The sequence below is a fragment of the Hylobates moloch genome, unplaced genomic scaffold (genome assembly GCF_009828535.3).
Source record: "Hylobates moloch isolate HMO894 unplaced genomic scaffold, HMol_V3 SCAFFOLD_13, whole genome shotgun sequence".
Lineage (NCBI taxonomy): Eukaryota > Metazoa > Chordata > Mammalia > Primates > Hylobatidae > Hylobates > Hylobates moloch.
Window position 1 is genome coordinate 61,257,080 of NW_026652288.1, and position 17,561 is coordinate 61,274,640.

At 37.3% G+C, this 17,561-nt stretch overlaps 1 protein-coding gene across 6 annotated transcripts in view; it reads right to left on the reverse strand.

Annotated features, from left to right (window-relative positions):
• SLC38A4 (solute carrier family 38 member 4) overlaps positions 1 to 17,561 on the reverse strand; it is a 201,027-nt gene that overhangs the window by 16,456 nt on the left and 167,010 nt on the right. For 4 of the 6 annotated variants that reach the window (XM_058426721.1, XM_058426720.1, XM_058426724.1 and 1 more), the window contains 5 exons: positions 10,265 to 10,495; positions 5,570 to 5,660; positions 4,957 to 5,072; positions 2,080 to 2,153; positions 1,517 to 1,609 (listed from right to left, as the gene is read on the reverse strand). In XM_058426721.1, the coding sequence (XP_058282704.1) occupies positions 1,517 to 1,609; positions 2,080 to 2,153; positions 4,957 to 5,072; positions 5,570 to 5,660; positions 10,265 to 10,383 (493 nt within the window). In that variant the 5' untranslated portion in view covers positions 10,384 to 10,495. Of the gene's footprint in view, positions 1 to 1,516; positions 1,610 to 2,079; positions 2,154 to 4,956; positions 5,073 to 5,569; positions 5,661 to 10,264; positions 10,496 to 17,561 lie in introns of those variants that run through there. The other 2 variants (XM_058426722.1, XM_058426725.1) reach the window with 2 other exon arrangements.

Sequence of the window (17,561 nt, forward strand, 5' to 3'; positions counted from 1 at the left end):
GTGTGTGTGTGTGTGTGTGAGGGTTGGAGGACGTTGAGAGACTTGCAAGGGGAGAAAACAGCCTGTGAAAAGAAGGCATGGATTATTTTTAAAAATATTAAAATAGGGGAATAAATATAATTTGTTATGGTTTGACACAGGACATGTAGGGTATAGATGATGGATGGATGGATAGATAGATAGATAGATAGATAGATAGATAGATAGATAGATAGATGATAGATAGATAGATAGATAGATAGATAGATAGATAGATAGATAGATAGATAGAGGCATTGCTAGGAAAGGTTTAGAAAGATTGAGCAGAAGAACTAGACGAAGATCCTGTGTCAGTCCAATGAGTTTAAGTTTTACCTTGAAAATAATGAGGGCATGCTGAAGAATTTTATGCACGACAAAAGTAGAAACAGACTTAAATCTGAGAAAGTTTATCTGGAGAACAAATCAGAGTTTATCTGGGAGCAGGGGAAACTCAAGCCAGGAAGACCAGTTAGAAGACTACTGCAATAGTCTGAGCTATAAATGGTGATCATCTGTGGTCATGAGGACAGACAGAGAGGAGAGGTTCAAGAGATAAGAAAGAGATCAAATGAACAGAATTTGCCATTTGATTGGACATGCAGAGTTGGGGAAAAGGAAACGTTTACGCTGACATCCAGATTTCTGCCCTCAGAAACTGGATGACTGCTGGTGGTATTCACTGAGAAAAGAAAGATCAGAGAAATAGAATAGCAGGTTTAGGGACTGGGTAGGAGGTGAGGGAGTAAGTGTCACTATGTGGGGAGACGGCTGGGACCATGTGCCAGGAAGCAGCCGGCAGGACATCTGAAATATGGGTTTGGATGCCTTCTGAGGGCCAAAGACACAACAGAAACAGTATGAAGCTGGTGGGCAAACACACCAACGAGAGAACATTGTTAAAAAAATATATATATTTCTAGGTCCTACACTGGAAATGATAATTCAGTGGGAATTATAAGAATCCACAGAATCAACAAACCAGGGTTTATAGTGCATTTGATGCCTAGCCAGACTTTGCCTTAGTAAACTTCTAGAGACACTGTCTAGTGGGCTGGCTCAGTGCAGGCTGCGTTTCAAGGACCACAGCATTTGGCTATGTTCCCCCAGACACCCACTTTTGAGTTTTGTAAAACGAACTCAGTCACACATAGAAAATGTCAACTGTTTTGGCAGTGACAGATATAAGCACAAATTCTTCAATTTTTAAGAGTAATAATTCATGCTGTAACAACATTAAAAATCAAGAAAGCTTTTATTTTATATTTTAATTCTAGAATTCAATTGGCAGGGTTTTATATGTTATTTCATTCTTCGATATTGCTGTTTTTAATTAAAGCAGGACACAAACCTATTTAAAACTAACGTTTTAAAATTAAAGAACTATAAGTAGCAATTTTTCTGTATCTAAAGTGCCTGTTCATTGCCGTAAGTTTTCTCATTTATTGAACATGCTATAGAAAGTTTACACGATCCATTGAAAAGTATATCCCCTTACCTCCAATGTTCTGCATTGTAATGGAAACAAAAGCTCCAATTTTTCCCGGCCATCCAAATGCCTTTTCTCCTAATTTTTCATAAATCAAAGACCCTACAATCAAAGATAAAATAGCCTTGTTAAAGAGATTGTTTTAATGACTAAAATATTTTTGTCATATAATTCCACGCTGGAGTCTCAAACATGTAAATAAACATCATATAGAGATTTTAAGCCCAAAAGATGCAACCTCGAAAACCAATAAGCAACATATCAAAATGTTCTCCAAACAGGAATCAATGGCTTTATTTATTTTAGCTGCATGTAGCAAGTCAAAACAGTTATTTCTATCATATATCAGAAATTTCTTTTTTTCTATTTGTCTTGAACCTGAGCCAGTTGACTTTCACTCCTGCCTCTCACTTGCCCAAACAACTATAAACACTGAGAGATCGTGTCACTGGGCTCAGAAGAAAATGAAATGTGAAACTGACTATAATCATCCTAAGGTTATGAAACAACAGACTGAAATACTGTTTTATGAGAATTGAAATAGAATGTGTTGGACTCAAGTGGTAGCATACCTCCTTCCTTGGCTGTTTTTAATAAAAGGTGAACTGAATACAGTGATAATATTGCCACAGCAAGCAGCATGATTCTGCAAAGGGAAAAGAGAGTAGGTAATAAAGTTTCTACAATAAATAAAATGTAGTCATGTTAGATGTTACAATAAAGGATCACATTAATCTTTTCAATGATCAACTTTCCAAAAGTATGTGGATTTGGGGGAGGCTGAGAAATTCTTTTCAGAACTCTACACATACCCTTTAAAGTCGTAGAAATAGAATTTGCTATATTTTACATACCTGAAGTCCCTAACTTTTTTTTTAATGTTACCCAGTTGTAGAATATGGTTCATAACTTAGATGCTAAGTGTATAGCAACATTAGCAAATGCTACATCTACTTACTCAGCACATGGGAATATGTACATCATATTTGCATGATATTCACATCAGCACTTAGAATTGAAGGTCTATTCAATAGCCTGACTAAACCTTAATCTGAAATCTAGGAATCCAAAGGCCAAAGCATGCAGTCTGAGCTGCATTACTGCTGATCCTGTGCATTAGAAAACAAAGTACTTTGTAAGCTAGAGGGGCAGGCAGTTGCATATATAATAGAGAAAGCAGAGAAAGCTAAGGATGGGGCAGGAAAATTCCCCTTTTTTTTTTTTTTTTTTTTTTGCATTCAGAGTCATTTCTGGTGTTAGGACCCCCACATGCCTGTATGGTTTCTGTATGTTTATACCGATTGTTATTTTTCCAAATCCAAGATTTGGAGCACAAAAATAAGAATGTTGATAGAAGCATCTATGTAATAAATGGAGGAGCAATGCTAACTTTTACCTGGAATTCAGAAAAAAATCTTTATCTTTGTTTATTTTTAAAAAATACACTTTCCCCACAATTGATCTAATCCTTTGGTAATTCCCAATGAAATCAATACTACAAATGTATATTTGGACCATGAATTATAAATTTTATAACCCCTGTAGAGCTATATTGCACTCTTATTTTCCATAAAGTATGTCTGCCAGAACTGTTTAACCAATGACTTATTCCTATATTTTTCCATATGCCTTATGAGCTTAACTGTTTTTAAGGAATAATGTAATTCAGATTATATAATTTTGTGCCCTGGAAAAATAATGAGCATTCCCTGTATTCTAAGGATGTACTTTCTCTGGCAGAAAATACTAAGAGTAAAACCAGTAAAATAGTGTGTCACTTGCTATAAATTAAGAGAGAAAGCCTAATCCAGTCTGTGCTACTTAGACACACAAAACACACCCCATGATGTTTAGTGATTTAATTGTTCTGACCAAATTAATCTGCTAAGTGTTTATAAGCCTAAAATGAGGCCCTCATTTTAAAAAGTGGAATATTCTTCTCTCATGAAGATGATCTATGAATGTGGGATTAGGGGAAGTTTTTCCTATTTCTATTCATCAGCAAGCTGTAACTTCCTAATTCATTTTAATGGTATGTATAATTAATAAGGAAAGGCAGCTTTTTTGTCTTAGAGGTAATGCACATTACAAAAGCATACGAATATATGACTACATACATAGCTATTAAAATTCAGATTATTAAAATCCTAGTTTATTTCAAAACATGGCTTATATAAAAGTAAAGTTGATATAAAAACCCGTTCAGCTAAAGAATATTATACATAAAACAGTTCAATCAAAGCACTAACACAATATAAATATTTATAGTCCTGATCCTTAGCCCACAAATAGCTGTGTGATTACTAATCATACATGATATTCAGAACATAAACAGCACATATTTGTGATATAAATGTTGCATTCTTAGACAGTTATTTAACTCTCTAGCATTGCATTTGGGATTAGGATCTGTGTCCACAGTGGTGCCTAACATCAGACTTTATTCTTGTGAAGAATTCCACTGCTGCCAACTATATCTTGGAAAATACCAGGCTGTACACGATGCACATAAACGTCTGTTGTTGTCTGTCATAGACAGTGCAGTATCCACCCTACAGGTCAGCTACCAGATGCTGCTACCCCTAGGCAGCATTTGAACAAGTTTGGTGAAAGTGCGTAGGTTTAGGAATAAGGTTTGGTCACTCAACAAATATTGCCTGTACCGGGCACTGCTCTAGGTTTGGAGGTAGAGACATTGGTGAGCAAAAACAGACATGGGCTCAACTTTCTAGAGCTTATAGTCCAGCAAGGGAGACAGATATTAACCAAATGAATCAGACAAATGGCACTAAAACATTAAAACTGTGGTGAGTGTTATGATAAGGTGATTTGCCCCAGTCATGGAGGTCAGGGCGGGCAGTATTCAGGTGAGACTGAACTGACATATGAGGAGTTAACTAGATGAAGAAGGTAGAGAAGAGGGTTCCAAGACCATGTGCAAAAGTCCAGTGGTGAGAGGGAATGTGGCATCTTCATGGGATGGAGAGAAGGCTATTGTGCCCAGTGTATCTGTCGCACAGAGGCACAGGGAATGGGACATAAGGTAGGCAAGGGCATGCAGGGCTCTTAGGCTTGGTTGCTTCTTTCCTAAGAATGAGATAAAATCAGATTTGCTTCTGGGAAAGATCTTTTTGGTTGCTAAACACCAAATTATTTCAAGTATTTACTGAATAACAAAATTCTTCTGGCGAGGCTGCTCCAGCACTTTGGTTGATTGAGCACATACACTTTCTGCCGTTGGGTTAGGGATGGTTGGGTGACCAAGTGCCATGATTAGCCTCCTCTGAGTTTTTCCTCAGGTTGCAGTTCTATCTAAAAGCCAGAGGAATTCACTAATACTTTCTCAGATCCTTCACGTTCACAAAGATCAAACTTGAGATTGTTAATTGAAAAAGCCACCAGGTATGCATGGACTTCATCATCAAATGTAGACATACACATTCACTTACATAAAAAGTATGATCCCTGTGTTGGCCATGGCATAGGACAAGCCCAGGATCCCACTGCCCATGATGGCATTACTCAGGTTAAATGAAGACATTCCAAAGGAAGTGGTTCCGGGATGCTTGAAGAAGAAGGGATGTATTATAAGCAAACATTTGCCAAAGGGCATACCTTTAGGGGTTATCCTTATTCTCACATTATCTGCAGATTACAGTCCAAAATTGAAGACTAAGATAAAATTACAGTGAGTAAAGCCATTACTCAACATCAATAAAAGCATGTAATTTTCAATGGAATGCAGTACTTGGTTTCAGCAGAGGCCTCAGTAAAAATACAAATTACAAGGGGAGTCACATAAAGAAGAGAAAACATGTATGATCGCAGATTACCTTTGGGTTAGAATGATTTCCCCCCAAAACACATAAATTTCATAAATGATTTATGCAGCCATATGGCGAACAGGAAAAAACAAGCCCTTATTCCAGTAAGAGCCTGAATAAACAGAGAATGTGCTGATCAAGGCTTGGAAAATTTCAGTCACATTGTTTTCCCACAGAGACCTAGGTAGATCAGACACCCTCAGTCCCGTTTATTGCCTGAAAGCATAGATTCACTTACATGTTCATCACCATAATCTGCCAGCTTCTTTTTCCCCAAAAATCCATTTGTCAGGAATTTCTGACTTTCAGCGTCTTCGTTAGCAAATTGACTGAACACACACACACACAAATAAGAAAGTGAAAACATCTAAATATATGCTCTGAATCATATGTATGTTTCAGGTGATCTAAGTAACTGAATCGGAGGAGGGGAAATAAGACACCCCAATTTTCTTTTCCTCCTTCACACTAATGGTCATTCCAGACCAACAACTGAGCTCCATTTACAGCTATACTTTGGGATGGAAGAAGGATGTTATGAAGGAGGGAAATATTATTTTTAGTTAAAAAATTGTTTATACCACATTTCCTCTTTCTCACATTAGCTATGCAAGAGACTACAACTAATTGTGTTCCCATTTAGAGCCCTTCCAAAGAAAGAGTACAGGGTTATGACAGAGTTTTCTGAACTACTACCGTACTATAATCAGATGATTTTATTAATTCAACAAATATTTATTAAATGCCTAGGCACTGTGATCCTTATCTCATCTGATGCTCAAAATATCCCTATAGGGAACTGTGGCTCAGAAAGGTGAAGCAGCAGGCCCATACCCACTCATACCCAGGGGGAGACCCCATTCTCCCCCTGGCATCAACCAGTCCCAGGCAGTGGGACAGAATAAAAACATTATAAAGGAATATAAAAGGAGAACAGGCTGTTGCAAAAAGAGTCAAAAAAAGGAATTCTTAAAAAAAAGAAAAAAATAGAATAATTGAAATAAAAAAAAACTCAGCTGAAGGAAGACTTATAAAATTGAAAGACAGATCTGTGGAAATCACTCAAATTATAGCACAAAGAGATTAAAAAAAGAAAAATACAAATAAGAAGTTCAGAGCAATGGGGAAAAAAATAAGAATTACAAGTTCAAATATACACTGATAGTCATTCCAATATAGACAAAACAGAAAGAGATAATGGCAGAGAATTGTCCAGTGTATTTTTTTGGTACAATCATTTATACATATATCTCTTATTGGAAAGGAATTCAGTGGTAGCTCTGTGTTGCGTTGGTTGTTTCTATGTGTGCGTATGTGTTTTAATTACTCTCAAAATGTACATGGATTATTAACAGATAATGAATGAAACTAAGGAAATTATTAAAGCAATTCAATGAATTGGCAAAACAGTTGGGAGGGAAAGAAAACTTTAAGATGTCACTATCCACAGAGCATTGTGATTCTGGTTTTCTTGGACACAGGCTAGAAGATGTACAACTTGGTCATAGATCTGTGCTGGTCAGCTCCTGCAGTTACACGCCAGGGCCTTTGAGGCTATGGACCTAGGACCAGCCACATTTCCAAGAAGCTCCATTAATAAGGCCGGCTGCTGCCATTGCATTTTTATACTGTGAAATGTCACAGACTTTTTAGTTGTTTTTATATGAAATGCTCAACTATGTATGATTTTAAAAGTGCTTTCAAATTGATGGGTTGAAAATTTTAGGACATTTCCTACATGAAAAGAAAGATAAAATAATTAAAGATTGTTCTATTAATATAATCCTAGAGGCCAGGCACACTGGCTCACAGCTGTAATCCCAGCACTTTGGGAGGCCGAGGTAGGTGGATAACCTGAGGTCAGGAGTTCGAGACCAGCCTGGCCAACATGGTGAAACTTCGTCTCTACTAGAAATACAAAAAGTTAGCCGAATGTGGTGGCAGGCGCCTGTAATCCCAGCTGCTCGCTTGAACCTGGGAGGCAGAGGTTGTAGTGAGCCGAGATCGCACCATTGCACTCCAGCATGGGCCACAAGAGTGAAACTCTGTCTCAATAAATAAATAAATAAACCTTAGAAATAAAATAGAAAATAATTATTGTAGGATATCTGTACAAGCTATTTTTTATAACAGAAGCTAATCCTGAAAATAACATGGAGAGGAAAGAGGATGGCAGGGTTACTTTTTGAGAATAGGAGACAGTATGAGATGTAGATAGAAACACCAGACAAAACCACAAAGTTGTATGTCCTTTTCTAGAATTCAAGGCATAAATAGCTCTGAGTACACAAGTTAAGAACATTTCCTGGACTTCTCCCCATATTTCTCATAGAAAGCACAATGCCCTCAGTTGTTGTCTCCTTCCATTTCCATTCACCCCGGCCCCCCGCCCACCACTCTTTTGTGGTTTACATTAATGGTCTGTAATTAATGTATCTGCTTTGTGAAGACTGGTACATAATGTTCACAGTTGGAGACTGAGATGACAGGATAAAATGAAGCCTAAAATGGGCCTGAGGACTATAAAAACAAAAGTGCCACCTAGAATTTAAGCTCTGGAATGTCCAACACTCTATTCTTTATTTTAATCAATAAACTAAAATCTGTATTCCATAGTAGTTTTTAAAATTGAGAATTTGAAAGTAAACAGATTTTCTTTCTTTGAGGCATTTGCATGTTCTTATTTTGGCATGAGATGAGTTGTAGTCATTTAACATGCCAAGATTGTATAAAGTAGATGGGAAATGTCCCCAGTATGTTAAATGTTTTGATACCAAACCCAGCATGTATTGAAAACACAAGTATAATGATCACAAATAAATACATTATGTTGAATTTCTCAACAATTTACATTTAAGGGTTCAATCTGAACCACACATAGTTAAACCCATCTCTTTAAACTGATTTTAAAAACTGCAAAATGATGTCCTATGTTTAAGCCAGGAGATAAAAGGTAAGTCACTGTGAGTGGTTTGGAACACATTGCATGAAGCTTAACAAAAGCATTCATGCTCTTTCCATTCTGGCTTTTGAGGATCAAGTGGAATGACACTATGACAGTTCTTAGGAGGACGTCCCCTTCAACTCTGTCAACATCGTCAGAGCTCATATTTGTGTGCATCCCTTTCAGAAACAAGCATCCTCAGGTTTGAATCAATTTACTAAGAGTAATGCAGTGAAGGAGAAGTAATAAAAAAGTATTGAATGTCATCTGTATTCTGGGCACCCATCCTATCCTTGAAAAGCAGCTGTTGGTTTGCCATTTTACATTTTCCACTGAAGCTCAAAGAGGACAAACAGCTTCTCTAAAGTCAGGCAACTACTCTGCGGACTCCAAAGCCCTGTCTTCTACCACCCTAGTGTTTCCTCAAGGGTCACCTAATTTAGAAAATGCCATAATTTACATCTCAGTGGCCTCTCTAGTCTGACATCCCTAAAGTTCATTGCACTGAGCTACTTGAAGGAAGAACAGTGCTTTCTCCTGATGGATTTTCCTGGGTGTTGTGAATAAAATGAGGAGTCTTTGAGCACAATATTCTCTATTTCAGGCCTAGATTTGGTCAAAAATTCCCTTCTGAGCATCTTAAATCATGTACAATTTGATATAACATTTTGTGGGAAATCAATTGACTTATCAAATAACTATTGTGCACTTACTATGCTCCAGGCAATGTGGCAGGTGGTGGGACCACAGAGGCCATTAGCCTGTAGTAGTGGCGTAATTAACATCCGTACAGGGAGAGGGTACACAAAGGAGGGGCAGTCACTTCCACCTGGGGGAGTAGAGTAATTTGGAAAAGGCTGCATAGGAGACCTGATGTTGAGCTGATTCTTGAAGGATGAGAGGTGTCAACACAGAGAAAGCGGGAGCAGGTGACTGATTCCAGGCAGTTGGAGCAGAATGAGTGAAGGCAACAAGTAACAAATAGGGAGAGGGCAAAAAACAGGACAGGAGTGGCAGGTCAAGAACAGCTCACAAAGGACCTTACATGCCCAGCAGTGTGTAATCTACTTTCTCTTATGGCTATTGGAGAGGTGCTGAAGGGCTTTATCTAAGGAGGGAAATTGATTCAATTTGCAATTGTAAGAGATTACTCTTGCAGAAGTGTAGAGGGCTCGACAGAGGAGAGCAAAATGTAAGACAGGGAGACAAATCAGGGCTCTCTCCCTGTCTCACATTTAATGTAGGCCTAAGGTAAGACCACAGAAGAATGGGTACAGAAAAGTAGGTGTATTTGAAGCATTAATAAGGTCAAACCAACTGGATATGACTGACCGTTGGCTATGTGGGTCAAAGTTTACACCTAGGGGCTTTTGAGTGAGTTGCTAGATGATAGCAGTGATTTTCACTAGGATGGGGATTACTAGAGGAGGAGCAGGTTTTGAAGGGAAAGATAGGAGTTCAGTGTTAGACATTACAGGTTTAACTTTATAAATGAGGCAATTCAGACACAGTAGTGGTCCAGTAGAGATGTGCAGTAGACATTCAGATATAATGATCTGAAATTCAGTAGAGAAACTTAACAGGCTGGGTATATGGCACATATTTGGTGGGTAAGGCCGTAATAGTTGTGAGCGAGCTTGCCCAGAGGATACTTTAAGAGAGAAAAGAATCCCTACAGAAACCAGAAAGTGTAGCAACATTCAAAGAGGAACCTGAGAAAGGTAAGAGGAGCAATAGGCTAAAATAATTAAAATTATTACACATTATTAATGGAGACAAGAACATTGTAACCTCAATTCTAAATCAGTCACAAAATAGATTGACATTATCACTGTATTTCAGGACCAGGGAATTGATGTGCTAGCATCAATATCATTGTTTTCTCAAATTTACCTGTAATAAATCCAGTTCTTCCCATCAAGACCCTGTTTTCCATGTCCACATCCTGTCTTATTTTTCCATGGAACCTAGTAATTTTTAACCCCATACCTGCTCATTGCTGCCTTTTCTGAATTTCCTATCCCGATGTAGCTATCTGGAACACTTTCTCCGCTGCTGCTCTCATCATCTGGTTCGATGTTGACATTTCTCAGTTCCATGGGATCCATTTGAGCTGTCAGCGCTTTCTTGTCCACACACAAGCCCCTTCAGTGTAAATAATATACTGTACCTTCAGCTTAAGGTTCTTCCACTTTGTGTTGATGTTCAGAACACTCTGTTCTGCAAACAGAACACAACATACATCATTATAATTTTATTTAAATGAAATAAGTGAATATGAATCATCTACATTTTGTATGCTCTCTGTAAAAGGGAGGGAGGAAGGAAACTCCTGAAAACTTTACATAAGCAAATCCTGAAAGGTTCCTTTACCCAATACAAGAAAGAAAAAAATGGAAGAGAAGAAAGGAAATTACTAATAATTGCTAAATTAGCAGATATTTATAGAGTGCCTATGTATAATGAAAATGGAAGGTTTTACTAGTCACTATGGAAAAAAAAGAAATCTTAAGACATGGCAGCAGTCTTCAAGGAAATTTAGGTGTTTGTGAGTGGGATGCATGTTTTAAAAGAAAGAAAGACAAAAGTAAATTGTTGACAAACAAAGGTCTACCAAGGTAGAATCTACCAGTGTCTCTACTAGCAATAACTAGAAAGAAAATTACTGCTTTAATTTAATTGTACATGAAAGAATTAACGCCACCAAATGCTTGATAATATGCAACACAGGTGAGGATCAAGTTTAGGAAGTAACTTTCTAGGCACTTGGATCCTGAAGCCAAAGTTAAGAATAGTAACAAAAGAAAGTTCAGATTTACCTCTGGGTCAGCATCACTCATCATCTATGTCAAATTAAAATGTATTTTAACAACAAAGAGATCTAGATTTTAGCCTCTGCTCTGCCTTTAATTCACTGGATCTCAGCATAAGTCATTTAACATTTGGGGACCTCATTTTCCTCAACTGTGTAGTGAAAAGGGGTGGACTGGCATTGTGTTTCTGAAAAATGCCTTGAATCTACTATATGTTGCTGATATAATTTCTTCTGAAATTCTTACCATTAGATTCATTCAATTATTGTTGAACCATTATATTAGGAGAAACACTATCATTCTTGAAAAGTGTGGTCCTGAAATGTGCAATACCCATTTGATAAGGAAATCTTGAGCAGAGAAACTAACATAAAAATTGCTCCAGAAGTCACGAAATCTGCTATTCCTCTGACAACGAAAACTACCACATGGGAATACCTCCACAACCCAGTGCCATGGCAGTACTTTTTTGAAAGGCAACTCACACTTGAGAAAAGTTCACATCCTCAAATTACAAAACATATAAAACACACATGGAAACTCACTAGTAAGAGTGCCAGTAGGCACAAGAAATGATAAAATTCACATCTAAGGAACTACAAATAACAAAGCAATTTAAAAGGGACTTTTACATTATTATAATAAAAAGAAAGACATTTTGAAAGAAAACATTCAAAATAAGAGAATAACTTTCACAGGATAAAAACATTATAAAGGAATATAAAAGGAGAACAGGCTGTTGCAAAAAGTCAAAAAAAGGAATTCTTAAGAAAAAATAGAATCATTGAAATAAAAAAAAACTCAGCTGAAGGAAGACTTATAAAATTGAAAGACAGATCTGTGGAAATCACTCAAATTATAGCACGAAGAGATTAAAAAAAGAAAAATACAAATAAGAAGTTAAGAGGAATGGGGAAAAAATAAGAATTACAAGTTCAAATATACACTGATAGTCATTCCAATATAGAGAATTGTGAGACTAGGGTGAGACAAAACAGAAAGAGATAATGGCAGAGAATTGTCCAGAAATAAAGAAAGCAGTTCTCAGAATTTAAAAAAATGGCACACAGCATTTTAAGCAAGAAGAACAAAAATGAATCTATTATTAATATAAGGCAGCCTAAGTGTACATACATAAAAGATCAAAACAAACAGGTTAAAAGCTAAGAGAGAATAGAATTAAGACATGCATATGGTTAAGAGAAAAAAAAAGAAACTCACTAAATAAGTACAAAGGTTTTCCTCACTCTTCACACAGTACCAGTCTCACTCCCCGGCAGCAACCACTATTGACGGTTTCTGTTTTTAGCTTGTTATTTAAAATTAGCCATTCTAGATCTAAATAATTCACTAAAGCTTTTTCGACTTGGTTTACTGATTTTAGACTGGTTACCCATAAAAAATAAGGACATTAGCATACTTTCTCTTTCCTTCCTTTTCCTACACTCCTAATTATTTTAGTTAATAAAAACAATTTGAGAATCATAATATTTTCATCTTGTTCTGTGAAACAAAAGTGTCATAACTTACCTGTACATTGTTTCTAAACATGGAAAACCAGTAAGCAGCAATTACAGTATTATCATTGTATAAATAGTATGCCCTAAAGACAAAGTGGTGTATTTGACTACATAATAAATGAAATATAATCCTATATTACCAAAACTTTGAAAGCAAATTTTCTATGCTCTTTCTCATTCTGAATGGCTTCCTCCTCCAATCTCTGAGTCTTGCTCAACTGCTAGTTTCTTGAACGCCATTCTATCTTCTTTCTTCAGTTTATTTTGCATTATGCTAAAATAATGCCTTGAATAACTTTTTTCACACAATGAGCCTATGTCTGTAAATAGAATTTCTGAGTGGCTTCATGTTGGAAATGTCTTTATTTTGCCTTCAAACTTTGTTAATTGTTTGAATTCTAGATTCAGAAGCATTTTCCTTCAGAATATTGAAGAAACATCTCTCTTCTAGCTTCTATTGATGAGTCTGGTTCTTATTTCTTTATAATGTATCGATGTTTTTCTGAGGATTTTAGAATTTTTATCCTTATCCTTTCATCATGACGTGACTAGATGTGAGTCGCTTTTAAAATTCATCATACTCAGCATGCAGACGGCCTATTCAATCAAAAGGCTTGTGTCTTTCTTATACAGAAGACACATTTTCTTCTAAAAATAAGAAAAAGTTCTACTATTTAAAAAAACTATTTCTTCCCCTTTGTTTACTCCTAAAACTTTTATTAATCAGGTATTCGACCTCTTGATCCATATTGCTAAGCTTTTCTGTTTATGTTCAATCTATTCATCTTACTACTCGATGTTTAGGAGTATTTCCTCAATGTCACATCCAAAATAACAAATTTCACCTTCAGCTATATCCATTTCATTTTCAACTTGTCAGCTATTTTTCTCAATCACGCTCTTAATTTCTAATTATTTGCTCTTATCCTCTTTCTCTTTTTTCATATCACTTTTTTTGTTTTATGTATACAATATTTTCTCAGATTTTTCTAAGGCTATTGATGTGAGGTTTTCAGAAGTTCCTTTTGTTCCCTAAATTATATGTTTCTTCTGAAGTTAGTTATTCTGTTTGTTCCCTTTGGTCCTTCTCTTCCAGGCTGCGCGTTTTCCTTAGTTTCAAGTGTTCCTAGGTTATCTGTTCATATTTGTGAATGATGGAGCGCATTGATTAGCTTGGACAGCTGGTACTCAGAGCTTCTCTGAAATTGTGTGGGCCCATTTCACTGATGGGCTGCTCCCTTGTAGGTTCTGTGTAAGTGGCTCTTCTGCTGCTTGTCTGTGGGAGGAGCATCCCACTCCCAGACACAGCTGCCACTCTAGGAGCAGTTACTCTGGGGATGAAGCATTTTAATTATCTTCTTTTTGGTAGAGCTTCCATTCCTGCTTGTGATACCTCTTTGTCTGCAGTAGAGGCCCTAATACTTATCCTAGCATCCTCCCTTGAGCTTTCTTTACAGATTGGATCACAGCTTTATCTTATAGTCAAAAATGGCATCCCAAACAGACCATCATGTCTAAACTGAGGTTCCTTGGTGGATACCTGATCACTGGTTGCCCATGATCTATGCCTCCTCTTTGTCTACATCGACTTAATTTGAAGCTACTGCAGGGCTCCCTATGGGAAAAGCACACTTATCTTGGTTCCTTTCCTCTTAGATTTTCCAACCCTATCTTCTTTCTGCCTTCTAGGAATTCTCAAAAGTTTCTATTTGCTGATGACACCGCTATTGCTTTTCACAGTTTTTGTCGTTTGTCCTTTTAAAAATATGTGACATTTCATTGCTTGACTTCCTTAAAGCTAGATCCTAAGCCCCATTCTTCCAGGCCACTCCCAAGACTTCATATAATGTAATGGTTAATTTTATATGTCATTGTGGCTGCATTAAAGGATGGGAAGATAGCAAGTAAAACTTTATTTTGGGGTGTGTCTGTGAGGGTGTTTCTGGAAAAGATTACCATTTGAATCAATAGACTGAGTAAAAAAGGTCCACTCACCACTGAAGGTGAGCATCCTCCAAACACTCCAGGTTCCAGATAGAACAAAAAGGCGGAGGAAGGGCAAATTTACTATCTCTGCTTGAGCTAGGACATCCATCTTCTCTTGCCTTCTCCTGCCCTCGAACATTGGAGCTCCTGCTTCCCAGACCTTGCAATTCTGATACTTATACCAGCAGCATTTCTCAGCCTTCAGCCTCAGATTAAATTATGCCACCAGCTTTCCAGCTTGCAGATGCTGTACTTTGAGACCTCTTGGCTCCATGATCATGAAAGCCAATTCCCATTATAAATATCATCTTATATCTATATACATCTATACCTGTCTGTCTATTTATCTCCAGTTGGTTCTGTTTCTCTGGAGAACTCTGACGAATACATATACCAAAGACTCCTCAAGTTACATCAGCCTAGGCTTCTCCTGGGAACTCGAGTTCCATATGTCCAGGGACCTAAATATCATCTATATATCTCAAAGGCAGTTTAAATTCAATGTGTTCAAAGTCTAACTTGTGATAGGCCCTCTTCTTCCAATGTTTCCATTCCAAAGAATGTTGTCACCATTTATCCAGTTATTCAAGTCAAAAGCATAAGAGCCTTCTATTATAAATTTTTCTTTCTTACCCTCCACATCCAGTTCTTTACAAAGTCTGGTTGACTTTTACAATAAACTGAAGTATTTCTCAAGTTAATCTTTTTCTCTTCGTTTCTTTTACCTTCACTCTTGTCCAAGCTACCATCATGTCTACTGTAAAAATCTCCTAATTGATCTTCAATTCTCTTTCGCCTCCCCTAACCACCTGCACCATTCATTCTTTATCCAATACCCAGAGTGATCTTTGAAACATAACAGCAACAACACAGATCATATCATTTATTTGCTTAAAACCCTTTAATGTCTTCCCTTTACTCTGAGGATAAAGTCCAAAGTTCTCAACATGCCTGATAAGATTCTGCCTGGTCCACCCACCTCTCTGGTCTCATCTCCTTCCACACTCTCCTCACCTTAGTGTTCTAGCTACACTAGTCTTTCCATTCCAGAAATCCACCGTGTTCTCTACATCTCAGGTCATTTGAACATGTGGGTCACAGTGACTGGCATGCTCCCCTCCCTCCTCCACTCCAACCTGAATTTATGCAGCCCCTCTAGGGGGCCATAGCAGTGTCTTTCATAGTATCCAATTTAGTCTGTGGGATCAGGGAAGGCTTCTCTGAGGAAGGAGCAGTGGGGCTGAGATCTTTGCTGCTGTAAGTATACATGTCTGCAGTCCAAAAGCTTCAGTTAAAGTCTGTTCTACTTTGTATATTAATAGGAACCTCATTCATTGCATTTGCATTAAGCCATGCTAATCCAAGGATTTTTTTAAAAAAAGATATATCGAACACTTACCACATGCCAGCCACTGTTTTAAGGCCTTACATCTATCAGTTCTTCAGCGCGGTCCTCTGAGGTGAGTACAATTTGTTTTCTTATTCCCATTGTACAGATGAGGTAATGGAGGCACCAAGTTGAGTGGCCTCCATGCTATGCCACCTTTGTATTGCTGTCTCTACTACAGAGAACTAAAGCCTAATCAGGGAACAGGAACTATGGCTTTGGCAGTAAGCAAAACTGGATATAAATCCTGGCTACATTAACTCACTTCTGACTTTTCTATCTTCTATAAAATAAAAGTAATATTATTTACCACAAAGCAGTGTTGTGAGAATTTAAATGAGATAATGAGTGTCAAAGTTTGGCCTATACTAGACCTTCAATAAATTTAAATCTGTTTTCTCTCTTCCAGCAATCAGAATTGAATTGATGTCTTTATCTACCTGCAAACATACATAGTATTTCATATACATAGACACTTACAAAAGAGGGCTTTACAGTTCCCAAAACTCTCACAAACATTATGAGTGAGGTAGATGCCCCTTCACAAGTGAACAAATTAAGACCTAATTTTATGCTGTTTTAGCATATATAAAATATTTATTGGGATGGTCACGGTGGCTCACCCCTGTAATCCCAGAGCTTTGGGAGGCTGAGGAGGGTCTATCTCCTGAGGTTAGGAGTTGAGACCGGCCTGGCCAAAATGGCAAAACTCCATCTCCCCTAAAAATACAAAAATTAGCTGGGCATGGTGGCGCATGCCTGTAGTCCCAGCTAATCAGGAGGCTGAGGCAGAAGAATGGCTTGAACCCAGCGTCAGAGGTTGCAGTGAGCCGAGATTGCACCACTGCATTCCAGCCTGGGCAACGAAGACTCCATTTCAAAAAAAAAAAAAAATGTATTCTATTTTTGCCTTGGCCAAGGGAGCTATCACAAAAGTTAGGACACGTTTTCATAGCTTATATCTTAATTCTGAAGATTATATTACTGATCTATTTTAAGGGAACAATGGTTAAATGCACAATTCAAAAAGAATTAGCACGTTATTAGAAACTAAATATTCTGAATCATCTGTCTACAGCACAAAGTATATACCTTGAAGTCTTTAGACTATATCATAATTGCTAAAATTTAATCAGAAACTATGGAAGACACAGAAGATGAATAAAATAGACTCCTTGCACCTGAGGAACTCAGCCTACCAAAACAAACAGATTTTGAGCACTCTTAGACCATAATATAAATAACATTTTTTACCTTTTTCTTGGAATAAATATGTATGGAATTAATCAAAGAATTGTTGCATGAGTAGGATAGAAAAGAGTATTGCTGGCAAACACTGTAATTGAAACATAAAATTTTCATAGGCATAGATTCTTCTGCTGTTTGCCATCTCAGAACATGCTACCTTCATTCACCCAACCACTCACTGGGCAGACCTGGATGTCCCATTCTCTATCCTTCACCTCCTACTCATGTCCAGCGTATCACCAAGTCCTATCAGTCCTTCTTTCAACATTTATTTAAAATTCATCCACTTCTATCTCCATGGCCACTATGTTATTCCAAATGACTGCCCTACT